The sequence below is a fragment of the Pempheris klunzingeri genome, chromosome 5 (genome assembly GCF_042242105.1).
Source record: "Pempheris klunzingeri isolate RE-2024b chromosome 5, fPemKlu1.hap1, whole genome shotgun sequence".
Lineage (NCBI taxonomy): Eukaryota > Metazoa > Chordata > Actinopteri > Acropomatiformes > Pempheridae > Pempheris > Pempheris klunzingeri.
The window spans coordinates 5,638,838-5,665,846 of NC_092016.1; the positions used below are offsets into that span (position 1 = coordinate 5,638,838).

The 27,009-nt window shown below is 41.3% G+C and overlaps 2 protein-coding genes across 2 annotated transcripts; one reads left to right on the forward strand and one right to left on the reverse strand.

Annotated features, from left to right (window-relative positions):
* Positions 1 to 99: 99 nt before the first annotated feature.
* cpa5 (carboxypeptidase A5) lies at positions 100 to 4,655 on the reverse strand. Its single transcript, XM_070830233.1, has 11 exons — positions 4,554 to 4,655; positions 3,880 to 3,961; positions 3,606 to 3,740; positions 3,380 to 3,484; positions 2,769 to 2,870; positions 2,469 to 2,570; positions 2,245 to 2,355; positions 1,833 to 1,923; positions 996 to 1,195; positions 803 to 887; positions 100 to 458 (listed from the first exon to the last, which is right to left on the reverse strand). Exons 1-11 carry the CDS (start codon positions 4,616 to 4,618, stop codon positions 271 to 273), a joined length of 1,266 nt encoding a protein of 421 aa, XP_070686334.1. The 5' UTR covers positions 4,619 to 4,655; the 3' UTR covers positions 100 to 270.
* Positions 4,656 to 8,741: 4,086 nt separating this feature from the next.
* On the forward strand, positions 8,742 to 24,232 carry tes (testis derived transcript (3 LIM domains)). The gene is made up of 7 exons (XM_070831482.1): positions 8,742 to 8,910; positions 14,491 to 14,576; positions 16,495 to 17,047; positions 17,694 to 18,365; positions 20,485 to 20,700; positions 20,886 to 21,044; positions 21,956 to 24,232. Exons 1-7 carry the CDS (start codon positions 8,884 to 8,886, stop codon positions 22,145 to 22,147), a joined length of 1,905 nt encoding a protein of 634 aa, XP_070687583.1. The 5' UTR covers positions 8,742 to 8,883; the 3' UTR covers positions 22,148 to 24,232.
* The last annotated feature ends 2,777 nt before the right edge of the window (positions 24,233 to 27,009 follow it).

Below are 27,009 nucleotides of genomic sequence, written 5' to 3' on the forward strand. Positions count from 1 at the left end.
TCACTCTATTAACTACAGGTGAGAAGTGCAGAAAAACAAACATGTAGACACGTAGAAGTGTGTCCACCACACACTTCATCATCATGAAGACATTGAAACTTGTTTCCAGTGTGTTCATTTATTCTTTTGTTTGTGGCTTTTGTTTCATGTCTGATGAGTCATGACGAATGATGATGATGATGATGACGAGGGTGATATTAGTCTTAAAGATGATTGCCAACAATATGCTCTCCACAGGGATGGCCACTTGTACACACACACACACACACACTAGTAGGGGTTCTTGAAGGTGTGATCCATGATCGCCATCAGAGCCAGCCAAGTCTCCGTGGCGGTGGGGACGATCTGATTGGCTGGCAGGATGAAGCCGTAGCGGCCAGTGTCCCTCAGCTCGAAGGTGTAGGAGTACTTGATCCCCTGATTGTAGGTCCAGTCGATGGTGCCACCGCTAGCTTGGTCTGCAATTGAAACCATTGTTGCTCAGGGTATTGTTACATAAAACACAAGCTCTCTGGTGGCATATAGTTGTGAAAATCTGATTTCTTAATGTACACCGCTGCTGTTTCAACAGAGCTGCCACTAGTGTCCAAATGGTCTAGTTTAAAACCAGTGTATAAAATGTATTTCTAACAGTGTTGCCCCATGTTAGTATGAAAGACGACGCATTTCACATTTGCTTTACAAAATTTCACTATCAAATTCCAGTTGTTGTTCAGACTGAGAGAATGTCTTCAAAATGAATAATTTTGCATAGCTGGAAGTAAAACTATTCTACATTATAAACAGTCTTGCTGAAACTTACAGATGGTGTTGATGATGCTGCCGTATCTGTAGCGAGTGCCGTACAGGGAGGCCAGGTCAGTGATAGCCTTCTTAGCCAAATTGTGCTGTGGGAATAGATTACCATGATCACAAATCACAATCTGATATTTCTGACGCTACAGGCCTCATAGGGACTGTAAGAAGTCCTAAAAGACAAGGAGTGTGATTTGTACCAGCTCGGTCTGGTCCTTGACTGGAGTCCTGGTGTAGCCATAGGGGTACAGGAGCATCTGGGAGTAGGAATGGATGGAGATGAAAGCCTTGAAGTTACCGTGGGACTTCACAAAGTCCACAATGGACTTGACCTCAGACTCAGAGTTCGCCCTGGGTCCATGGTAGGTCTCTGAGCAGGGGTTTCTGCTGGCACCAGCTCCTACACCAAGATGACAACAGAGTCTGAGACAATGCAAGAAAGTGGATAAACACTTGGTTCCTTTAGATTTTAATACTCATGGTCTCAAGTGTCTCCATAATGTGGAAAGGGACAAAACATGTTATTCAACCACCAAAATATGTGTGATACTTATTTCCTGTGATTTGCATTGTGTCATCTGCATTTTGAAGAGCAATTAGTGGCGAATCTTTATTATCTTTACTATCTTTATTTATATAATTATGTTGCCAGTTTGTTAAGGGCTCTCTTGAAAAAGATTCTTCAGATCATCCTGTATGCAGGGATTTTGAAAATTGGTACTTTGGCACCATCTGCTGGCAGTAGTGAGCATGACATGGTTAAACAGCAGTGCAGGTGACTAACGATTCAAATGTATTCATTTTTAATACAGGTCAATTAGAAAAAAAGACAAATAAATAATTAAATATTCAAAAAAAAAGATAATAGTTAATAAAATAGATAATAATTGCAAAAAGTAACACAATCATTGACAATTAAAAAAACACAATAAAACAAAAACCTCACTGGTAAGTTAGGTTTGGAGTTTCAAAAGCAAGTCTTGTGAATAGCATGTGGTGCCTTGATCTATATCCCAGCTACAAGGGAAAGACATTACCTCCAAATCCAGCATCCCAGTTCCTGTTGGGATCGACTCCTACACATTGAGAGCCTGGGTTGGGCTTTCTGGTCTTACGCCACATGCGGTTCTAGAAACATTACAGTAATTCATATGACACATGTAACACAAATACACATTAAAAGATATGCAGTTATTAGATGTGTTGTCATCCCGTCAGCTTATGTTAATTTGTCTTCATTGTGTTGATGCCTTTGAAACTTAAAGGTTCTTGCATTGCTTATACAGCCCAGGACTGAATCAATGTCAGAAACAGTCTTTGCACTGACACCCTTAAAAATGAAATAGAAAAGTAAGACTAAAAAAGCACCATGAATTAATATGAAAAGTCAAAAACCTGAATGTGGCAGGAAATAATTCTAAAATCAGTCTGTAGTCTGCTCAGACTCACGCTGTTGTGGGTGTAGTAGAAGCCATCAGGGTTGGTCACAATCTCCAGGAAGATGTCCATCTTGTCGAGAATGGCAGTGAGAGCGGCGTCACGTCCGTAGTCAGTCACAATCTACACGCAGAGATGTAAAGAACACAATATTCAGTGCAGCAGGTTCGCTGCGAGAAGCTGCAGAAGAAAAAGTGAAGAACAAATCAAAAGTAATATGAGAATTATCAAAGGACCTTTTTGGCGAACCAGGTGCCACTGGCCTGAGTGACCCACTCTCTGGAATGGATTCCAGTGTCGATCCAGATGGCGGGACGGTTGGTTCCTCCGGTGCTGAACTAAGACACAGGAAAGGACATTGCATGTGAAAAATGTTCCTTCCCATTCGTCCATCACTGGCAGGATGAGCTGAAGCTTGTCGCTGCCATCGCCCAGCATGCAGAAATCTCTTCTCTTTCTATTATCCTTGATGAAGATGGTTTGTTTCAAGTTTCACAGTCTTCATTTCCTGGACCCAGCCTGTTTGTGTGATTTACCTTGAGCACATTCAGGGGGCGACCCTCATAGCTCTGACCGATCACTATCTTGCTGACCATTTTGGGATTCTCAGCCACCAGCATGTCCTGGAATCTGTAGATCTAAACCAAAGAAAAAAAAGCCTCGTCTTTATCCAGGAGCATCATTTGAGTATGACAGAACCCTGCACAGTAATGTCTGGTATTGAGGTTTCATCATTTTGGGTTGCTACGTAATAATGTAACTGGAGGCCAAATGTTGTAGATGATCAGGGCCAAGCTGAAGATGAAGATGAAGAGGAGGGTTTTGGCTTTGGGTTTGGGTTTGGCTGGCTAAGGGGTCTCCTCAATTGGCACACTTGACTTAACAACCATAAACAAAGTCTGAAAAAACATTTTGAAATATGAAATAGGAGCTTTTTTTTTTCAAAAATCTAACATAACAGTACAATTACTGTCATTGTTTATATCAGACACTCTGGCAAATTATTAATATCTAACACATGAACTCTAAAATTGAGATCCTTCCTTTAGATCATTCTTTTCATGCATAGAACCAAACCATAACTATATCATAAAAGTTGTCTATGGTAATAATGTTTTTACTAGCCACAGTGAGTGTGTCTACTAACCTCGCTGATGCTGTGGTACTTGGAGAAGTCGAAGCCGTCGGTGGTTCTGGGTTCAACAACACGAGCAGTGGACTCCATCTCCTCCTGCTCCTCATCTAGCATCATCTGCAGGACAAAAACACCATTCACATTTGATTCAGAGCTCAATGAAAAATAAAGTGCAGTAGATTCAGATTTGTTCCTGTTTAAGCCTGGACTTTAACGGGCTTTTTTGCAGGTCTCATACCTGCAGGTCTTCAATCATGATGGAGTACTCAATGTCCTGAGTCTCCAGGTAGATTTTCACAGACTGCAGGCTGTGGAAGGGAACCCTGACGTCCACAGGAGTCTTCACGTCAGTCACCTCCCTCCAGAAGTCCAGCTGAGAGGAAGCACAGATACCATAGAACAAATCAATTCAAATCCAATTTCAGTCTTACTCATTTGAGGCTTTACACGTTCAGTGTTTTACTTTCCATTTTTGTTTTAGAATCTATTTAAAATTGTTGATGATGAATGACCTCGAACATGACCATGTCCTCCAGCTCCTTGATCAGAGACAGCTGGACTTCATCCTTTGCAACAATGCGAAGCACCTGATGCCTGCAAAAAGAGAACCACAGTGTTTTACATCATTTTACTCAACTCAAGATTCCAGACCAAGAGAGAAGTTGGCAGACATGGGGTAAAGGAGGTTTTCTGGTTCTGCTTATACAGACGTTACACAGAGAGAAGAGAGTGATGATTTATTGTGCTCTTAGTTTGGTTGTTTCTACTGGGTGATCTGAGGTTTCATTAACATGGCATACTTTTATCTACTAATACCCACAAAGTATCAACAGAAGAGGAGAGAAAGGAGGTGGGTGGGTGGGAGGGAAAGACTGTAGCATGATGATGAAACAAATTACAAAAAAGTCACCTGTCTCTGAGATTTTATAGAATAGAATCAATCAAATCGATCAAATTTCACTTCACTAATGTGTTGAGGTGGAGGCAGAAATAGACACTCAAAAACTTAAAATGAAACCAAGATGATCTGCATTGATCTCATTAATGTACATAGTTTCCTGTGCTAGTTTCCACTGCATTTATCGTGAAAGTGCAGTCATCACTCAGTATCTGAGCCAGTGTATATTGAAAGGACATACAGGTCACTGCCACCCTACACAGCAGTGAGAAGCTCTGGCCCACTTACCCCTCAAACGTCTCCTTGCCGAGAACGGCCACAAACAGCGCGGCGAGTGCGAGCAGCCCCCTCATCCTGACCAACAGTGTGAACCTGGCAGGGCCAAACACGGGCTTTTATGACTGAGTGTGTAAGGTCACATGACCAAACCACAACCTTGCTTAAGGTGAGGGAGGCGTGTCAGCGGCTGGGATCTTTCCCATACGAGCTTGGAGATACCAGACCAAAAGTTGCACCATGAACTGAAATGTTTTTGAGACAAGTTGCGTCAAAAGAAAAAAGGAAGGTTGCTCAAAGTCAGCTGGGATTGGTTTTGATTCTGTCTGTAAAGTCCAGTCTGGGCCCTTATTAAGTTTAACTACATAAACCTGTTGTACACACAAAGGGTTCATTTACGAGTCAAACAGAGTAAAAAAGTTAGAAGAAGTTTCTTTTGCTGCACCAATATGACAACATTATATGACTAATGAAAACACTGTCTTCTTGCTGCAAACATTTTTTATAGAAATGTCTTCATCAGTAAATTAGTTCATTTTACCCGATATGGTATGATTTTATTGACTCTTTGCTATTTGTTTTATGTCTTCTGACCTGCACTATATATCTTTATCTTCTCACTAGATTTTGTCACTATCTCCTGTTGTTATTGTGTGGATATCTACAGTTTCTAAGGAAAATAAGAAGACAGATCGAAGTAATAGGAGGTCATTGTCCACTGTTTACAGCTCAAGATAGAAGCTGACTGCTGAACAGGAAGACGCGATCGTCAAGTGTTTGTTTCAGCTTCCTCTTTGCTCTTTTATTGTCGGGGCAGGACTGCAAGCAGCGAGCGGCTTCACTCAAACCAGCTGCTGGGACACATGGACTGTGGACTCTATATGTTAGGAGAGAAACACTTCCAGACGGGAGACAAACGGAGATGTCAGAGTCCAAAAATTCACATCTGGTGCTTCTGCAGGGTTTCATTTCAAAATGAGATATCCACCAAAAAATGTGACACAATCGCTGACAGACAGAAAAAAACACTCGCTAGTAACGTTAAAAACCTGCTTTTGCACTCAACTTCTGAAACATGTTACTGGATCTAATCATAGAGAATGTTTAAATATTGACATCAGATAACCCTTTTATTGGCATTTTTGAATGACACCAAAATCCAGCTTCTTCCCTTTCTACGTCCTAATCACAAAAAAACTGACACACATTCGAGCACGTCATCATTTAAAGCCAGCACACATGATAGCAAAGTGAAGATCCTTGACATTACTCACTAATTTGATTTCTGTCCACCGTACATGTCCCAGAATCTGCAAGTTTGTGTTATGCAACCTGGCTGATAAGGACACTGCAGAGGAAAAGTAAAGAGTCAGGTGTGGAAAACACCTGCTGGTGGGTTTCTGATTCACAGAGACTTACAGGAAAGAAGTCAGCGCGTTGGTCCGCGTCCATGTGTCCTGCTGAAGGGTCCAGTACTGAGCAAGACACTGAGCTCCTACCTGCCTGGTTCAGACATCACTGAAAGGCATCAGCTGAGTGCAGAAAACACAGACGTGTCTAAATTCTTTCTTAATCACGGTGAAACAGCATTTTGAGAACACATAGCTTCCTCCTTTGAAGAAAATCATATATGCTATAGTATATAGTGTAGCATATATAGTATATCCTTTGTGATTAAGAAAAGAGGTTATAAGACTCTGCTTCCCAGAAGAGAGAAGTAATGATTTTGGTAGAAATACAAGAAAACAAGCAGTCGATCTATTTAAGCATCTATTGAACATTCATCCTCTATTTACTCAACAACAGGACAGCCGTCTTTCAGGCAAAATCAGCAGCAATTGAAGTTCAGCTGGAAGAACAATGGTGTCAAACATGTTCCCTCCCGCTTGAAAGAGACCACATGCCAAAACGTATAGAGAATTAAAACTACAGCAAAAATGATGGAAAACCTTGTCACCATTTGGGAAAGTCTGATCGTGTTGGCGTTGCTGGTATGCAGCAAAGAGTGTGAAAACATTTTAACATCTATATATACTGTATGTATATATATATATATATATATATATATATATATATATATATATATATATATATATATAGAGAGAGAGAGAGAGAGAGAGAGAGAGAGCATGGATAATATAGGAAAAGTTATTTCATGATGTCCAGCTAGTTAATATAAAGACGCCCTGCCTTGATGGGAACAGGCCAAAGCCAAAAATGGACAGAGAAGGGTGAAAAGCAAATGATCAATGTTACATGTTGTCAGCTTGTCACTAGAGTCATAATGTTACAGATGTTTGCTGTGTGGAGTGGAGTGGACGGTCAGTGCGCTCCAAAATGACCCATAGGAATGTTTCGTTGATCTGTCGTCCCACCATCTGTGGGACACAACGCACCAGCACTGCTTTGGTTAGATTACAGGAATAAGATTATGGTCATTATAAAGGGGAAATGTTGATGATAGGGGTTGTGAACTCCAGTACCCATGGAGGGGAATTTTCCGGCCTGGCCCAGGGTGCCACCTACAGTGTAGAGCCAACAGTGAAACTGCCAACTGGCAGAAAAGAAGAGAGAAGCCCAAGTAACATGTCCAAATCAGAATATCAGGACTGTGGTGCTTATTTTTCCCCTTTAGGCCAGCCTCTACCATACAGATAGACAAGTACTAATGTGTTTGTATGTTTTAGATGTGTAGGAATACATTTCTCATTTGTGGAAGAGGCTTCCTGAAGGTCAAATGATGGAAGCCCATAGTGTGTGCAGTCAGCGCAATCACACTGCTGCAGCCACACTTTGGCTAATTTTAGGCATCTTATCGTTGTTGTTAAGTCTAATTTTAAAATGCTTCATCCGTCTATCTTCTGAGCCCTCTTGTTCAGGGTCACACAAGGTGACTTTAATACTGCTAAAACACCAAAGGAGATATTGTATTACAGATGTTGGTACCAGACAACATAGATCAGACATCAGAGTGAAGCAGAGTGCTGCTGATGAACGACACCCCGGCTTAACAGGCGACACCATCTGACCTGTCAGGGTGTGACAGTGTTGTTTCCTTCGAAGAGGCCGGCAGCAGTTCACAGAGGAAGTTACAAACCACATTGTTTCCTGAAGCGTCATGCAGCTGTTAAGCTCATGAGAACCACGAAACATCAGATCTGTCTGTGTGTGCGTACGTGTGTGTAGCCTAAGTATTGCATTAAAAAAAAAAAAGAATGTAATTATAACAAAAACAAATTTTATCATATTTCTTGACATGATTCTATTTTATAACAACATGCCTTTAAAAACTCACATCATAATAAGGACAATAAAAAGTAAACACTTTGGAGGAACAGTAAATTTACACTGTGAACTGCAGCAGATTGAATGTGTCAAAATAATATCATGTCCTTTGTTATGCGAGAACACGCCCCTGCTGCTCTCTGATTGGTCGTCCGGAGCTTCAGCACCCGCGTTCTCTATTCCTATTGGTCAGTGTGAAGATCTATCATAGCGGAAGTGCCGCCTTGAAAATCAATGAAAAGAGAACGGGACCTCTAGAATGAAAGTTACGTCAAGCTGGGGAGAGGACGTGAACACTACCCCGGAAGTAAGGAAACTGGCTCTTCAAAATAAAAGGCAAAACAGACGGTAACGCAATTTTATTGTGGACAACATTGATGATGTGGAATCTTGTAATAGCTTGAATTTCTAGCCTTTTGTCTCATAACCATGGGTGTAAAAATGGGTGTGTATTTTAAAAAAATAAGTATTTTAAACTGAATGTGTTTTGCAAAACACGTTTTGATCAGTATCACTTACTAGGAATGTGAGCATATTTTGCTCTGCCCACAAAACTACATACTTTAATAATAATCAAATTAATAAAGTTAATTAACAAGTGCTCCCCTGCTTTAAAAAAAAAAAAGTGGGATAATGAAAATGTCTGCCTTATATTACCAATCACATATTTCAACTATTTATCTACACACTTCTCGTTCATTCTGTCCCCTATTAAATTTCACTTTTGTTCCACATGCAATTGCAAAAATTTTCACTTTCAATACTTGTTATTAATAATTTTGTTTGTTTTGGTTTAATGTGTTACAGTGACTACAGTGGCTGCAGGTGGATGGTTTTATTTTGAAAGCCTTTACCGGAAACGCTGTTGTTGACTCGGTTTGATTTGATACCTGGTCGGAGCAGGACCTCCGAAGAGAAAGCGGACACTGAACCGGGTCTTTCTGCTGTTATTTATCTGGTCCGTCTTCCACCAGACTTTGGCTCTGACAGCCGTCTCTGTAGCGGCTCTTCTGTCGCTTCGTACCGGATCAACTAAACTCCGCGCGGAGGCACAAACATGGAGATAGAGAAGGAAGTAAAGAAGGTAAGCTTCCCCCCCCCCAGTGTCTCAGACTGACCGGGGAACGCCCTGGAAAGGTGTGCCGAGCACCGGGCAGGTGGCGACGGAAAGTTACAGTGTCCCACACAAACTTTGTGGTTTCTCGTCTTTAATTTCCACGCTTTTTTTGCGTTTTTACTCATAAAACTTGAGTAAAATGACATTAATGACACTAGCTAACTTAACTGTAGTAGCTAGTTGATAGTTCCATTAACAAGTACTTGTCTGTTGATTGTCTGTTGTTTACAAAACTAACTTTCTACCCTCCTGCCTTAGCTCGGTTACTTCCCTTTCAGAAGATGTTCCCACCCGAAAAAACTCAGCGCAGAACTGCGGTTAAAATTCTGACAACATAATGCTGATCAGCGTATCAATAAAACTCACTTTAGCTTTATGATATATTAGCACTTGTTAGCAAAACAATAGAAGCCAATGCAAAGTTCGGCATTGATACTGTGCACCAGACGGTAATATTTGATACGATACTGATTGTTGGACCTGACCCCACAGGCCAGGCATGAAATAAAATGGAGTACAAGGAATGAAGGTGTATAAATGTTAGTATTTATTATCCACAGTGCATAAAATAATCAAACTGTATAATTCCTCCTCCTTCTGCAGGAGGGACACTTAAAGGACTCCATCAATCATGTGCAATATCATCATGTGCAATAGTTTCAATTTCACTTTGGTATTCATCCGCTTCTTGTTTACATTTTGTACTTATTTTATTTAATTTGTTAGGCACTATTTCTCTGCTTTTTCACTTAAGACACTTTACACTTTGTACTTTGTATTCAACTTTTGTATTGTTGCTTCAACTTTGTATTGTACTCTGGCAAAGCAATTTCCTTCGGGATCAATAAAGTTGATCTTATTTTATCTTATAAAATCACAATCCTATTCGTAATTCAAATTCAAATTATGATTTATGAAATGATTTAAATTATGATTTATTAGGAAATTATCAATTTTCAAATTATGTATACCATTAATAACTATTGCACATGAACCCGATAGACTAGGGGGGAAAATCACTGCATGCTTAAAATGCCACTGCACATCAATTCATATCAAAATAGCACCGTAATCAATTCATATCAAAATAGCAGAGCAATCAATTCATATCAAAATAGCAGAGCAATCAATTCATATCAAAATAGCAGAGCAATCAATTCATATCAAAATAGCACAGCAATCAATTCATATCAAAATAGCACAGCAATCAATTCATATCAAAATAGCACCATAATCAATTCAATTCAATGTTTAAGTATTAACTGTAGTCATGGCAACTATAACATTTAATTTATCAAAGAGTAACCACTGCTGTTTGAATGATACAGCCGCCGAATTGTAGAGCTGCTCTCAGTAGTGTTCACAAGATATTAAGATATATATTCCTCTTCATGTGTTCGGCTTTTAAGTAATAGTATATAAATGTAACTTTTGTTGAAATGGAATTTGGTTATGCCAGTGAGGAGGACATGATATGTAGTCTGCTATGTTTCTTCTACTACTGAGTGTTTACTACTGAGTTTGTCTAGTGGATGTTCATTCATGGCACGTGTTGCATTCATTGGATATTTTGCATGTTCTGGATTCCTTCTGCTTCGTCCACTTAAGACCGGTGGGCTATCAAACTGTTACTATTTCGAAATTTGCTTTTAAATTCTACTGAAAACAGTGGATTGCCAGGTGTCACTGTTTGAAAGCATCCCAACCTGCTGAGTAGGATATAATAACACACTATTTCAATGTACACTTCAACACAGTCTATAATAATGAACAGCTCAGTCCAAATGTATAATCAGCAGCTAAAATATATGTAAAGAGAGAAACTGCAAACTAGTTGTTTCCAAAAAAAAGCTTTAAAGCATTTCTTTTGGTGGCGTGGGAGCCCTTTTCAGGGGTCACTTTCCCAGCAGGCGTTGGGGGTAATCTAAGCTGTTAACACACCTTACTCATGTGATCTCTGTTCGCCTGATCCATGGGGTTCTTGCATAGACCTGCAGATAGCTGGCTGCAGTGGAAGGGCAGCACAGATTGCTGCAGGGTTAACAAGTGGTTTATGTGATGCGAAGTGTGAAGCAGTGAAGCTGCAGCATCAATCACTCAATAAGCTGAAGTCAGAAACTTGACGCACAATTAACTGTCTTGTCACCACTTTGGCTTTAGTCAGCAGTGGAAATAACTTTAAAATCTTGTCTGTATTGGCAGCCGCATTCACCAGTATGTTTCCATTTTAATTCAACTAAAGCTGAGCCTCTTGCTTTACATGCAGCAACAAACTGTCAGTTAAAATTAAGTGAAGCACATAATGATGCCCACACTGCATATGTGGCATGAAACTACTGCATAGTTTGGTACCATACTCCAGGATTCACCGGCCTTTGCGTCAAGATTTTAAGTCGTTCTTATTTTGGCAGTTTCGAATGGAGCAGGATCATGAATAGTAAATAAAGTTCACCAGCATAACAGAAATTAAATTAAATCATGTGTCTGCAAATCTGCCTGCTTGCTGCTGGTCGGTGAGACCTTAACAACTCGATTTAAGTACAGGAAACCTCATTTATAGTATGTACAATAAACAGCTGTTGCAAAGTGGGTCTGAGCAGCCGGATGACCCAGACAGACCCCGTCTGACATCTGCTTCTAATCCCTGGAGGAGATAAGTCTGCAGCGGCTGCAGGGTTTGCAACTGCTGGCTGCTGCAGGTCACTGGGAGCGCCTCAGTCAGCGAGAGGCTGCCATAATTACTGTCAAACTAACTGCCCTTTTCAAGAAAAGCAATCCATGTGTTTAGGTAATTTTGTGCTCAATTAAGCTCAAGCAGTCTTCCAAAAAAAAAAAAAAAAGTTGAGGTAATAAGTAATGACTATGAACACACAGTGTACAAGCTGGGAAATCACCATCACCGCAATTCTCTTAGATTGAAGTTGTTTCTGGTGGTCTTTTCTCTGACCTCATCTTGAGTCATGTTCTTCTCTAAATATCTAAATGGTTTTTAAAGTTGCCAAAAGCAAGAAAATTGAGGAAAAATTTACAGAGCAGAGTGACATAATCCTCTGTATGCCCAAATATATTTCAGGTTTTCTCTGTTATGGACTGGAAAGAAGCTACAAAAGTGCCACGTGAAAAGAAAGTGAATAAGATAAAAGCAGAAAACTGTGTCCAAAACAAAGAGGACAGAGGGTGGACTAAAACGACATGAAGATATTCCTCATCTTCACCCCACGAAGATACTGACAAGAGGGAATTATTGGCCAGAGGAGTGTGGCTTGTAGCACATGATATACAGTATTGAAACATAAGCAGCTGCTACAGTGTGTGATAGAAAAACGCTGCTTAAATATAGAAAAAGAAGTTTGTTAATTGTGGAACTGGCCTGATTGAATTAAACTTTAATTCTTCTGTCAACGGCAGGCATTTTGCTGCACTGCATTAGAGATGAAATAGACATACCGCAGACATAAGGTTCACATTTAAGTGTTTAAAGGTGTGTTTTGGCCTCTTATTGGTGTTGCAGGAACAAGATGTCGTGGTCTGACAGCAGATGGCCCTCTTAAGTTAAAATGGCTCCATAGCCAGTGACTACCATCATTAGAGCTGCCACTGGTCTGCAGCTCCGGTCTGCTGCAACGCGATGACTCACACATATGACTCATCGGACCTGAACTGTATACTTGCCACCAGAATAAATCACCCTTGCAGGCTTAGTCATGATACAGAGTCACTAATCAACATCAAATGCTGATACAGTCAGTGAAACTGTGTTCCAAGGAAACGCACACACACACACACTGAGTGACCTCAACCAAATATGGTCAGTCCTCACTATGTCGGAGACAAATATTTAGACTTCCTCAAGTAGCGACACTTAACTCAGTTCTCTTTAAGTTCCAGCACTCAGCTTTGCATTTGAGGTATTAAGCTAATGCCTTCATGAAGAATTAGGGAACTATCTAACTTCTTTGGCACTGGCTGTAATGTGGTCGTTGCATCAGTAGTCAAAAAATGTTGTTGTTTGGAAAATTGCCACCAGATATTTCATGTGTTATACTGCTCACACATTCTTTGGTCACATACTGCTCCTCTCCAGCACACTGTGGTCTGATCTTTCCCAGTATTGATAAAACTTTTGTTTTGGAATCAGGACAAACTCCGACCAGTGTCCGACCAGCACTATTACCAAACAATTTCAGATATTTCCCAGAGTGCAAGACCGGAGTATCAGAATCAGAATCAGAATCAGAATTCCTTTAATAATCCCCAGGGGGAAATTGCTTTTTGTTACACACAGCTCCAAAAGAATAAGAATAAACTTCAAACACAAAAGTAAATCAGGTGAGTCCAGAGTTCAGGGTCCTCTCCTCTCTGGTGAAACAGTTCACGTACTGGGTGAAGTTGGGCAGTGCCTTTGCCATGGTATGTTCAGGCAAAGAGTGAGAGAAAAGGAAGAAAGGATAGTCAGGACTTGATATTTCCATTGATCAGCTGCTTCACTTCTATCATAAACCCAAACAAATTCTATCAAAAAAGTATGTTGTTACTCAGCTTTCAATGTGCTTCCACTTTTAACAGCATAATGTAAGGCACCACAAGTTAATCTGTACAGCACGTTCCACATGTTAGTGCTTTACGTAATGCATTAAAACATTACTCAGCATACAAGTGAAGAGTTTCAAATATAAACTAAAGGGATATAATCAATACTGAAGAAACTAAGAGATGAATAGATTGCTCGGGACGAAAGTGGACAATGATGTTAGAAGTTCAGTAAAAGTCAGAGAAGAAGATGAGGAATGTAATTAGAGTGAGTAGAATAAACTGAGGAAAACATTCACTCCTAAAGTTCTATCTGTGCTGCCTGAAGAATTGAAAGTATAAGAGTCTTAAGTTGCATGTGCAGCACCACTGAGATTTACTGATGTGTTTGCCATTTTAATAATCATAACAAATCATGCAACTAAACTCCATTCTTCTGCTCCTTAACGGCTCTCTGGGGAGGAAAATCTCACTACTCTGGAAGGTGCAGTGGAAGCTAAAATACTGGCATCGTGACTCTCCCATTTAAAAACTAGAGTCAGTGGCTGCATTCTTCAGTAGTGAGTGTCTTTTGGTTCAAAACATCTCTCTGACAAAAGGGGTGCCTGCTGGGATCCCACAAGGCGTCCAGCAGCATTGAATAGTTGACCTTATATGGTCAAAAGCAGCAGTGATGGCTTAAGGTGGACATGAGCGTTGTTTGACACTGAGGCCAGGCAAAGGATGCAGATGTTAAAGAGAGAAGAGCAGCGTATAGTCACCAGCCAGAAAACTGGAAAGGCAAAAAGAAAACTCATCAAATCATCTGAACTCTGATAAGATCGCTTTGAGAGACTTTAAATACTGCATTTTTCCCCCCAAACTAGGGTGATATTGTCAGATATCCTTTTGAAATGTTCACTTTCTCAGCTGTATTGGCGTGCCCTGAGGGAGCTCGGCATTTCCTCTCAGTTGTTCACAGCAGTCAAAACAAACTGTGATAGCGTTGGTAATCTCCCTCATGTGCTCTGCTTGCAGATGACCCTTGGGCACGAGTTTGGTGCTGGAGCGTCCTGCTTGAAATGCAAGGACAAGTGCGAAGGATTCGAGCTGCATTTCTGGAGGTTTGTACAGCTTCTGTCAAGCAGCACAGAAACAAGTTTGACACTGACAAGTCAGTCTCGGTCCCTTGATTTCCTGTGTCTAGACTGCAGACATTTGGTTAATTAAAGTAAATGAGCAGCAAGGGGGCCTGTTGAGCAAAGCACTGAACTCTCAGGTGCACAAAACTGGATTTGTTGGGTGGCTGCCAGGTATGTTAATGTAGGATTATGAAGCAGGACTTCATGCTTATTCAGCACATTTTTCCTGGTGTACAAGAGAAGCACATTTAACTTCCAGTCATTGGCCATCATGGTCAATAACATCACTTTCCTCTGGTTAATTAGAAAGACTCAGATAGCAGTAGGAGTCTTGGCCTAAGAGGAGCATGCTGTTCGTGAGTACAGCCACTCTGCATGTTTGTCTTTGAGCACAGTCCACGTCCAGTCATCGCTGTTAGCAAAAACGGCTGATTTTAGATGTGTGTGTTTGTGCATGTGGGAGTGCGGGTGGGGGCTTCAGGGGTACTTCTGGTCCTGTTTCAACAAAAAAAAACAGTGTTTCCAAATGAAAACACGCCACGCCACGCCACGCCACGCCACGCCACGCCACTGCAAAGATGCTCACAGGAGTTACTGTGTTGTTTTAAAATAATGTGGGGCAGTGTGCAGGCAGCCTGACTCCCCAGGGTTTCTCTGTCTTGCTTCCCCTGTTTGTCACAATATGAGCATTTATTTGAACCAGTTACTCATGAAACACTGTTCTGTCTGGACAATCATCCACACTTGACTAGTTTTCCTGAAGACAGCACCAGATGCCCCGATGCCCACTGCAGCACCAGCACAAAGGCCCACCATGGGTCTGTGGTGGTGGTTTTAATGTGTCTGACCTTCAGCCAGGAATGTTGTGCTGTTACAAGCAGACATTGGCCTTACTCGCAGTCCCATGTTGGATCTGTGGGGATCTACAGTATGCTGTAAATTACGTGCATATATTGGCACATTTAAGGGTTTTCCACCAAGTTCAAGGCTTCCTCAACTCAAAAATTACTCTTTGATCTTCTCCAACAGTCCTCTGACACATATGTACAGAACAGTGTGTAAAATACGTGTAACAAAAGATAATTAGAATTTAAGATATAAAATAGTGCAGCAGCTAAAATATAGGAATATTACATAAAGATTTAATTGTTTTTGGTGGTGACAGGTGAGTAATTGTGTAAGTTTAAGTACAGGAAAGTGACAGAATTATGTATATACATTTATGTATATGAGAACAAGTTGAGACGTAATGCACATTCCTACCAACAGAGCTTACAGAGTTATGCAAATACATAACTTTTGTTTCTGTACAAGGAAACTCCACAGGGCTCCTTTAACATCACCAGAATGAAAGGATTTCTAGTTTAAGAATTAGTCTTTCTGGCTCAAAATGTCTGTTGTATCCTCTCTCTACTTCCATTTTGTTCCACAAGCACGTAGTCAAGTGTTTTTTCCTCACTGCACAGTTTACAAAACTTTTCCTGAATATAAACGCTGTCAGTTTGTTCTCACCTATACAAATCAAACTGGGATTACACTTGCTTAACACTGCTGAGATAAATTTGTGGAGCATGCTGCATGAAGTATGAAGGTCATGCTGAAGCATGCCTAGCAGTCATAAATTATATCATAGTTACTCTACAAATATGAAGCAAGTTGTGTTGAGGCATGTGAGGCAAGGTCCAGATGTTTGGTACTGCAGCAGATTGTAATTGTTGTACTAAGAAAAAGTCCAAAAGAAAATGTCTGTTTAAGAAGAAAAGATTAGAGGCTTATTCAAGGCATTTCCAAAGCAACACATTATACACTGTATATATGTAAGATGTTAAATACAATTACACAAAGCGAGATCTTTCCCTCTCTCACACTGAAAATGTTTTCCTCTCCTTCTCCTCTGCAGGAAAATCTGCAGAAACTGCAAATGTGGCCTGACGGAGCACAATGTGCAGATGAACTCGGAGGAGAACAAGAAGGTTGGCAAGCTGTTCGAGGACACCAAGTACACCGGCCTCATCGCCAAGCTGAAGAAGGATGGCATTCCCAGCTACAAGGGCAGCATGGTGACCATCACTCTGCCCAGCCCCGCCACTGCTTACACTTTACCGCCAAGTGCCTCTTCCACTGTGGTGCCCCCCTCTGCCACCGCTGGTTCTGTACAGCCTGCCGGAGCCGCTGCAGGCACAGCACCCAGCGGCGCTCAGGCTCAGGCTCAGGCTCAGGCTCAGGCTCAGGCTCAGGCTCAGGCCCAGGCTCAGGCTCAGGCTCAGGCTCAGGCTCAGGCTCAGGCTCAGGGCCAGGGCCAGGGCCAGGGCCAGGGCCAGCATGCACCAGCCAGCGTCACACCTGTCAAGGCTGACAAAGTGCCGGTTGCTGTCAGCGCCACAGTCCCCAAAGATGTGCCAACAAAGTCCGTCACCTATGAGTGGGCACCACCAGTGGCCAATAAGTATCTGGTAAGAGTTCAGTGTCTGAGTCATTTTTCGATAATGAATTTATTATTTAAGTTATTTATCAAGCAAAAATGACAAAAATTGTTCACAAGGAAAGACTGAGACTGTTGATGGTAACTAGCTTACCACTGGAAATTAATATCATAAATACATTAAATTGCTATCCATGAAACAACAAGGTCCGTTTCGAACACTTCTGGGAAACTGGGAAAGTTCCTCATGAAGACCAGTGAATTTAGTTCATATGTATAAATAAGATATAAGAATAAATGTTAATCCATATGTATAAATAAGATATAAGAATGAATGATGATTAAGAAGTGGATAAACAACTCCTACCATTTTATTCATCCTGTTAAAGTTCTGATAGTAAACCCAGACAGGCTTGGACTTTCTTCTGCTACTTTAATACTCCGGTAGTGAGCCATGTGTCTGTCTGTTTAGTCTAGTATTGTATCTGTAGGACCCTTGTGTTGCATGACTTTCTCATCAGCAACCTCAGTTTTTTCAATATTTTGCCTCTACACTCTTTCTGATTGGTTCTTAACTTCCATCCGTGCGCTCTTTTCACCTCCGTCCTTCACACAGTCTTTCTTTATCCCATCTGAGCCGGTGAATTCTTTCATCAGGTTTCCCCTCTGACTTCCAGGCGGTGCGTTACATTGAGCTGCTCCCTCCAGAGAAGCGTCCAGTGACCGGTACAGAGGGAGCTGCTTACCGTCGGCAGCAGATGGCCCTTCAGCTGCCCGAGCACGACCAGGACCCGTCCAGGTGCCACGAGCTGAGCCCTGCCGAGGTCAAACAAATGAAGCAGTACGTCCGCAAGTACAAGGATGAGGCCCTGGGGATCGGCGATATTATGCTGCCTGAAGAGATGGCTCTGGTTCAGGCAGAGGGGCAGGGTGCAGTTGATGTTGGGGCTGGAGGTGCACCTGGTGCTGGAGGGGCAGGGCTCAGAACTGGGACTGGCGTTGGAGCTGATGGTGCCCCTGGTGGTGGAGCTGGAGGGGCTGGGTTTAGACCAGGAGTTGGTAGTGCCGGGGTTGGAGCTGGTTCTGGGCCATCGGCTGCAGGCCCCTGTGTTGTGCCTATGGCTGGGACTGGAGTTGTAGCTGGCTTTGGATCTGGACCAGGAGCAGAGGGTAGTGGAGCTCCAGTTGGAGTTGGAGCTGGAGCTGGTGGTGCTGGAGCACTTCCAGGGCCTGGGACTGGACCATCTGCTGGATATGGGCCAGCTGGAGGAGCCATGGGTACTGCTGCCACTGCTGGAGCCATGGGCGTCCCTGGAGCTCACCAAGCTGTACTACCACAACGGACCTTTGTAAGGAGCTTGAATTTATTTATCAATCTGTCTGTCACTTTCCTGTACTTCATTTCACCTATTCCACTGTAATTTTGATAACTTAATAGTTAGTCCAAGGGCAGTTAATAGATCGAAGGGTCTTTTGCAGAAGTGTAACAATTGCACCTTGGTAACGGTTACACATGGTGGAATAGCCCCAGCAGCACTTTCCTGTTTGCCTCTTCACTGTCACTGTCACTCCTGCCCTCAGGGACTTTATAGCTATAGTGTACTCTAAAATGAAAATAGATAAATGAAATAAATCAATGCAATAGTGCTTGATATTGCGGGCTATAGGCAACATCAGGGTACAGCTAATACAGTTTGTTACCACTTAGCTTTGGCAACAATTTGCATCACTTTTTGAGTTCCTGTTCTTGCATTAGGTTACAGAGTATTGCTGCAACAGGATGATGCTCCTAGCTCTCAAACATTGTGGCTTGTGAAGCCTGAATATTATGCAATGTCTATTTGCAAACCCATCATCACAGACTGTATTTATCTACCAGGAATGTTTATCCCAATCTTTCCCAGAGATTGTTTCATCTTAATGACTTTATAAGTCAACTTTCTTGTACCATCAATAACCTCACGAACCATCAGACTTATCTGGTGTCCCCCTTCGGGACATCCCCACCTCCAGGCTGGGAATCACAGTTTTAAAGTTTTAACTAGCTGTCATTACAGCAGTTAATCATGTCCATACTTTAGGTTGGATTTCTATACATGTGAGTGTTTGTACAAACTGATGATCAAGTTAGAGCACTTTAGTGGATTTACACTGTTTTTTTCCCACAGTGCATTCCTGTTAGTGTTTATTACAAAAGAGTGTTACTCTTAGACAGGACACTAGGTGGAGCCATGAGATCAACTGTGACTTGGCCTTCCACATTCAGGATGATGGATAGTGATTTAATTGTAATGCACAGTGGGTCATGAGTCACAGCTGGAGTGTTTTCTAAGATCTCATCATCATGTGCAGCCGGTTAATTCTCGGCGCATGGAGTCTTGTGATTTATTCCTGCCTTCAGTTCTACTGTGACTCATGTAGAAAGATGGATTTTGTTACTGAAACGAGGAGCAGCAGTGGTTTCGCAAAAGTTAGTGTTGTAGTGAAGACACAAACCAGCATAGACCTCTATTGCTTTCTGTTTATTTTCTTCTCCATGTTGCTGTCTTCTTTATATTCTTTTACAAATTCCTCGTCTTTTTCGTGGTCTTATGATTTTCTCATATATTCTCTTTCTCTCTACTGTTTTCCTCCCTCTTGAGTCCTCACAGTATCCATGCACTCCACTCCTCTGCACCATGCCAAAAAACACACTCTTCTCTCCAAGCAGGGAGTGTTTTATCAACTTTGTGCTTACTTATCTCTACCTTCACCTTACTTCTGGAATTCAGAAGCAAAATGTCTCATTCTCTGCCACTCTGGGAGTACTATGCACTCAAAGGTGCCTTTTTCTCAGATCAAAGAGGTCTACTTGACTTTGAAATTGACTTTGAAATGAAGGATATTGGCCTTTGTGTGAAAGTGCTGGAGGTTCATAATAATTCTCTGTTATCACCAAAGGGGATGAAAGAAGTCTTTTGGGGACAGGATGCAACAAACTGTTCTAGCACACTATTATTTCATACATGGGTAAATACCCATATATTAGCACAATACATGCATTGTCTGCTATAGTCATGAAAACTGAATAAAAATGTAGCCAAAGAAGAGAACAAACGAACGCTTTGTTGATTAAATAATTAGGTGACGTACATTAAATAATGAAGTAATGAATAATTCCAACCATTCACTTTCCACCTTCTCAAATGTGAGAATTTGGCCAAACAAAACAAGCGTATTGAAGACATCATCTTGCACTCTAGGAACTTGTCATGGGATGTTTTAACATTTTTCTGCATTTAGATTAAAAAAATGAAATAATCCTTACTTGCAGCTGTATTATAAACCAAACGAAACTGAAGTGATTCAACATAAGCGCTCATTAATGGGAACCAGGGAATATTATTTCACCTGTTGAAGTGACGTGTGGGTGAATGACAAACAAGTATCCACCACCATACCAACCGTATTTTCTTCTCTCCTTCCAAGTCATGCAGTCACTGCCAGCAGCCGATGCGTCTGGGCGAGCCTGCTGTCTATGCCGAGCGGGCCGGCTATGACCAGATGTGGCACCCAGCATGCTTCGTGTGTTGTACCTGCGAGGAGCTCCTGGTGGACATGATCTACTTCTGGAAGAAAGGCAAGCTGTACTGCGGACGCCACTATGGAGACAGCGAGAAGCCACGCTGCGGAGGCTGTGATGAGGTGACACAGGATATGATCATTTTAATTGTTCGAAAACTGGTTCGGAAGTTCGTAGTAGTTTTGTTTAACATAATTATTGTGTGATTTTGGAGGCAACATTTTAATTGTACATGCATCACTTTCACTGTAGTTTTTGAGGTTGGTGGAACTAATCAGTCTACATTTTGATGTGTGTCTGGCCACAGCTGATCTTCAGTAATGAGTACACTCAGGCTGAGGGCCAGAACTGGCATCTGAAGCACTTCTGCTGTTTTGACTGTGACTGCATCCTGGCTGGAGAAACGTATGTCATGGAGAATGACAAGCCTGTCTGCAAGCCGTGCTACATGAAGAACTACGCTGTGGTAAGATGGGCTTTCTTTTCTCTGGGTTTCTGCTTGTTTAAATTGTTTTAACTTTGTTGTAAGCTGTCACACAAACCACAACTCAGGTTCCTCAGTGCTTATATTTTGAGCTTGAGTCAAACTCCTAAAGACAGTCCAAGAAATGTTCTTCAAAATAAATCCTGGCGTCATATGTAGGATCTTAATGTTCCTCCAATATCCTAATGACAATCTACAAGAAAATATAAAAATATACGTTAATGTAGATTATTATTGTCGTCCAGTTAAGACTCTTCACAAGAATCATTATTATTTGGCGCAATGCAGTTCTGCACAACAGACATTGTTGTAAAACTGATGTTAGAAAATGATTGTAAATGAAAAACTGGCCGCCCAGAGTCAAGAATGTGAAACACTCGGCATGTGTTTACATGGCATACACACCATAATCTCCTGCAAAGCCATTGGTTTTATGTAACTTCATACTTGCCTTGACTTCTGAATCTATCAATGTAAACATTGAGGAGCGTGTGCTTCCTTCAAGTACAATTTCAATTTAAAAGTGTCTACAAGTGTCAGTGAAGCTTATTAAAGCCAAAAACACTATTAGTTTTAAAGGAAAATAGCTTCCAAAACACTCTTTTCTCAGAAAGTTACCGTATTTGATATATATGACTTAAGACACTGAGGCGTATTGCTGCTTTCCTTATGTGTGCTTACTTGTCACGTTCGTAGCAGCAGTGGGGCTGCAATGAAGTTTAACAGGTTTTTTCCATTTTAACAAACTACAGAGAAAGGAGATAAAGTGAGAAAAACATGAATGAACGATTTAAATAACAAGATTAAAATGAATGTTGGAAAAAAAACAGATTCGAAATATCTAAGTAAAAAATCAACTATGTGACCTGTCAACATTATTTCCATCATCCCAGAAATGCTCAGCCTGCCAGAATGCGGTCGAGCCCGAGGACCAGAGGGTTTCCTACGGCGAGTACCACTGGCACGCCGAGCCGCAGTGTTTCAAGTGCGCCGGCTGCTCCAAGTGTCTGATCGGCCAGCGCTTCATGGCAGTGCAGAGCTTCCTCTTGTGCTCCGTGGAGTGCAAGAAGAAAATCATGGCTTAGAGGGCCAAAATGACTCCCTCCATCCTCTCCACAACCACTTGTGAAACCAGGACAGATTGAGCTTAGCCGAGAACCAGAGCAGGGAAAACAACCAGTGGTGCAGCTGGGTGATCGACTGTGGTTGTGTTGGTAAAAAAAAAAGAGTGCCTGATGCCATTTCTACATTAGAGTACCTCCTGTAGAGATGTACAATAACAGTGGGTGCTCTTTTTTGTTGTCTTCTGCCTTAATTCAGTCGTCTTCTTTCAACAAGTAGTTTTTCTCCTGTTGCTTTTCTTGCACTGTCTTTTCTTACTGATGAGATTAATTTTGTATTGGTTGGAGGTGGCAAACCAGTTTTTTTTAGCCTTAAACCTGTGTCTGTTTAATGGTATTGGCGCTGTAGTAAAGAACCTACTGTTAGTTTGAGGTAACATCTTTTACTGCTTCCTTCATACAAACAAACTACTGATTCTAACTGTCCTCTATGCAGCAATGAAACAAGCAATATTAGCTGGATTTGGGGTTCATTTGCTTCCTGAAAGTCAATTCTCAATCAGATCATTGTGCAGTAGTTTTTTTTAAAAGCATTTCAACTTCCTGAGTTTAGGTTGGAGATTTAGAAATTGGCAGGAAAGTAAAATTGGGCAACAAGCAGCTACTTACTACTTTAACATCTCAATGGATGATATGCACTGAAACAGCTACAGTATTTTCACAGTATTTTAGGGGAACAAAACAATAGTATGTTGGCATACAGACAACAATGCATGACGGATATTTTAATATCATCCCCCTTATGTGTGTTAATGTGGATAACTAAAACGATATGGATTATTCCAAGGATGTTGTATTGCAGTATTTTTTTCATTACTTATTCTTGGTTTGGATCTCCATTAGCTTCCATCATATGGTCTCTAGTCTTGGGTCCACATAAAAAAAAAATTCTAGATTTTTATTAAATAATGATTCCCTGCGTCCGTTAAGGATAAGGGGTAAGACAATAGAAAATAGTAGACAATAGATGGAATAGATAATCATTACAAACAAAATTAAAAATGTATTATTCAGTATAAATAAGTGAAAAAAGCTGAGCAAACCAACCATGGAGTACACAAAATATGTCTTCTCCCTCTGTAATTACTTAGGAGTTGGCAGAGAAGTTAAAACAGCAGTAGGTTTTCATCTCAGTCTACGTAGGTCATCCACCGGGCTCCTGAAGGATGTAAACACTGTAAGGTTGTTGTATAGGAATAATGGCAGGTTTGTACCCAGGGGCTTGATGAAATCAGGAAAAACACTGGACATTGCTTCACATAAAACCTTCACTCTATTTTTGTTGTGTCATGTATTTTCCTTTTCAATTAATAAACAGCACTTTAAAATTATTTTTTCCCCATTGATTTGGCTAATACTCAGTCTCAGAGCGTCTAGCTTTCACTGAACTGCCAATAAAAGCCTGTATGGTTCACCCATACAGGTGTTTGCACTCTTTATTAGCTTCTTCTCAGGACTGTGTTGTGCTGACAGCTTGTCTGACATCTCTCTCGCTCTCTCTTCAGTGTATTTTGGGCTTGTTGCAGCGGTAGAACCTACCTAGTGGACGCTGCCAAGGCCCTCAGGTTTGATGCAGCCAGTGAAGGTTAGCAGCTAAAGTGATGTAGCAGCATCACATCTTCCACAATATCCAGTCGTGCAGAAAATCGCGGAGAAAGGTGACAATCTTTTATTAACATTTTGACTTGCCATAGCAGGAAAAGTACTGGTGAAACTAATAACATGAATGGTGCCGCCACTGATTCCATAAAAATCTCCCAGTGATTTACAGTGAGCCTGTATGCAAAATACCAGGGCACTGAAACGATCAATACTCAATTTGAATACAGCCATTGTTAATGTTGTTACATGCAGCTGTGTGTTTTCTACTATGATATGCCTTCTGTGCAAAGGATCTCTTTGTGCATTTAGTGTGGTAACAGTATAACTGGAAACTGGGCCTTTTATACTATATAATAAGCTGTATTACTACTCCATACTGCATACGAACGTGCTGTATACTAATTGCCTTCGTATACAGACTATGACCAATGTACATTACTATTTTCACACCAGCAGGCTTCAATTAAAACTGAAACTCTAAAATGCCACCGCTAATTGAATTAAACAGACCAAAAGCAAAATGTTTTTCCATGTGGTTGTTTATTTTGGAGTTGCTCACAGCCATTTATAATTTGTTTTTTTTTATCTAATGCAGCTCCTCTGTTTTCTTTGTGCGTGTAATTGTGGGATAATCGTGCACATCGACATCAAACTCCATACAAATCCACAAAAAGTTTTTCCACCCACCTTGAGCTAATTTTAAAGTGAAACTTGTCAATGATGTCTCAGTGCACTCAACATCCTGTAGGTGAAGCACTGTCTCGTCCATAAATTGCTGTGCCTTTTTTAATCATCAGTACAGCTCGGGGTGAGCGCTGACGTAGCAGCTAGTTACACTGTGATGGGAACTCTGTAGCAGGCAAGGCATGATGGAAAAACCACCTCTGAGGGGCTCGTGTTTTCATTCACTATGTGGAAACAGTTCACAATTCAAGGAAGCTCCGTCTCCGAGAAGACCCATTGTCTTAAATGGCAGTTGGCCCAGAGTTGCGCTGCTATTTCCCCTCTTTCAACCACAACACTACCAGACCTGATGTGACCGAATTGCCTGGCCACCTCCAGGATCACCCAGTCATAACCCCTCTCCAACATCCTCTCATGTGCTTTCTCTAATGTCAGAAATTCCTTGCTTTTCCAGTTCTCACAGGAAGTCGGGGCATTTTTTTTTTGCATTAGACTTGCAGTGTAGTTCTTAGAATTACAGCTTTTGTTTTCTGAAGACATATACGCAAATGTCCCCTGTTATGTTGCCAAAGAGAAGAGATCAAAACAATGAATCCAGTATAAAGAGAGGTGAGAGCTTCCTCCTCTAATGTTGTGTACTCGTTGGAATTTGCATGTTATTTGTTTCATTGTTGAATTTGCATTGTGCTGCAGCTTAACACAGGAATTTGCATCGTTGGTCATTTCTCACTGGAGTTTGCATCGTGTTGAAGTTTACTTGAGCCTCGACTCCATCACACATACCACCTCCCGTGCCAGTCTGCTCGGTAGAGTGGATGGAAATGGAGTTGAGATGCTGAATTGTTGATTGGCTTGGGAGTTTACCTCACCAACGCCATTAGGTGATCAATGTTTCTGCTTCTCCTGAGGGAGCTGGAAGATGCTGATGTGTAGCAGAGACATAAACCTGGACGACAGACGAGAAGCATTCTGGGATTCCTTGTCGAGTCTCAGGAGTTAATACTTAAGTTATATTAGACATAGTTAACACCACACACCATACTGTAGTACCAGGAAGGAAGCCTAGAAAATGTTGACAGTCGAAGGAGAGCCTATAACCGTAAGGTTGTAAACTCTACCTACCTGGCACTGCATGGGTTCTTTGCAGGAATGATGACCGCTGCCAATTTTTTGTCTTTTTTTGTCTGTTAATTGTAGATTTCACTGAACTTTGAAGAGCTAAGCCACATGCTAAAGAAGAACTGATTCTTTGGTGCAGAGAGCTCACATCACTGGAATAGTGACGAGAAACTTAATCCATCTCAGAGTTGTTGCCTGAAAAGGCTAATTGAAGTCTCCTGTGGATAGACACACTCTGCGTGAAGTCAGAAATGCATGGATGTAACGCAGCATCTGCGCAAACTGTATTTAGTGTGTGTACGTAGTGAGTGAGTCACATGAAGACATAAGAGATTAAATCAAGATGAGAGTTTTCTTTTTCCATAGCTTCAAGCTACCGTACCAAAGTATGGAGACAGTGCATCAAACACAGAGAGCACAGAGACTGTTAGTCACAATCAAGCAGAAGTCTGTTTCGTGATTTTATGCTTGGATTAAAAAGCAACTATATTTGCTTAGTTTAGATAAGGAGATCTTTATATTATAGGATAGTGTCTTCACTGTAACAACGACCACTGATAGACCGCTTAATCTGTAATCTAAACACACAGTGAAGGCTGCAGTGGGAGGATTACATGGAACTATATCTGAATTCACTTATAACAATCACCTACTGTTGGCATCACAGTGGATGTGTGACAGATGTGGATTGAGTGTTTCTGTCTATCTACCTCTTCTGTTTTGTTCACCAGATCGTTCTGATCAGGTTGATGTCTCAGATCACAACTGGTGATTTTATGAATATTTGATCTCAAACCTGTTTGTCAAGAATCATAGCCTGCATTGCCTGTCTTCCATTTTTACATGGTAGTCCCACTTGGAGGCGCCAAAGTCATATATTCTACACATGAGGGTTCAAAAGTTTGGTTTTGTGACATCCTTATCCCATAAGATGACAAATGAAACAATATGCTACAATCAGTTATTTTATTTTATATCATGTGTTGCACCAAAGCAAAATGGGCTCATTACTGCTCCCTGAGGCCAGAAAGCCAAAAACACCCATTGTTCCATGATAGATGATGAGATCTGCAGTTGTAGTGAGTATTTTGTCCCCCAAAGGCCACAAGGACAATCAGCCCACTCTGAACTCTTTCCCTTCCACCGTCTCCCACTTGGAGCTAGATGCAAATACCTTAAGATCACCTTAACTCACATTTTTCACTTTCTCTCCAGGCTGCGAAATCAAAACCAGTTATTATACTTAACTTAAGAATATGCTTCGGGTACTTATGGGGAAAAATAGAACAGATACAAAGAGTCAGCTAACACTGATGATATACCTGTAATGCTAATAACACAATGGAAGAAAGTAGTTCAGGCATGCAAAGAGAACAGTGTTACGGTATTTTGGTAATCACTATGATAAGACCAGATCAGAG

What these genes read in the sequence shown, in the direction of transcription:
- tes (XM_070831482.1), top strand. Translation starts at nt 8,884, where the DNA reads ATGGAGATAGAGAAGGAAGTAAAGAAG. An exon ending in TTCGAGCTGCATTTCTGGAG is followed by an intron (nt 14,577 to 16,494) that starts GTTTGTACAGCT and finishes TCTCCTCTGCAG; the next exon opens with GAAAATCTGCAGAAACTGCA. An exon ending in ACATGAAGAACTACGCTGTG is followed by an intron (nt 21,045 to 21,955) that starts GTAAGATGGGCT and finishes CCATCATCCCAG; the next exon opens with AAATGCTCAGCCTGCCAGAA.
- cpa5 (XM_070830233.1), bottom strand. Translation starts at nt 4,618, where the DNA reads ATGAGGGGGCTGCTCGCACTCGCCGCGCTGTTTGTGGCCGTTCTCGGC. An exon ending in GCACCTGGTTCGCCAAAAAG is followed by an intron (nt 2,356 to 2,468) that starts GTCCTTTGATAA and finishes CTCTGCGTGTAG; the next exon opens with ATTGTGACTGACTACGGACG. An exon ending in CTGGGATGCTGGATTTGGAG is followed by an intron (nt 1,196 to 1,832) that starts GTAATGTCTTTC and finishes ATCTTGGTGTAG; the next exon opens with GAGCTGGTGCCAGCAGAAAC.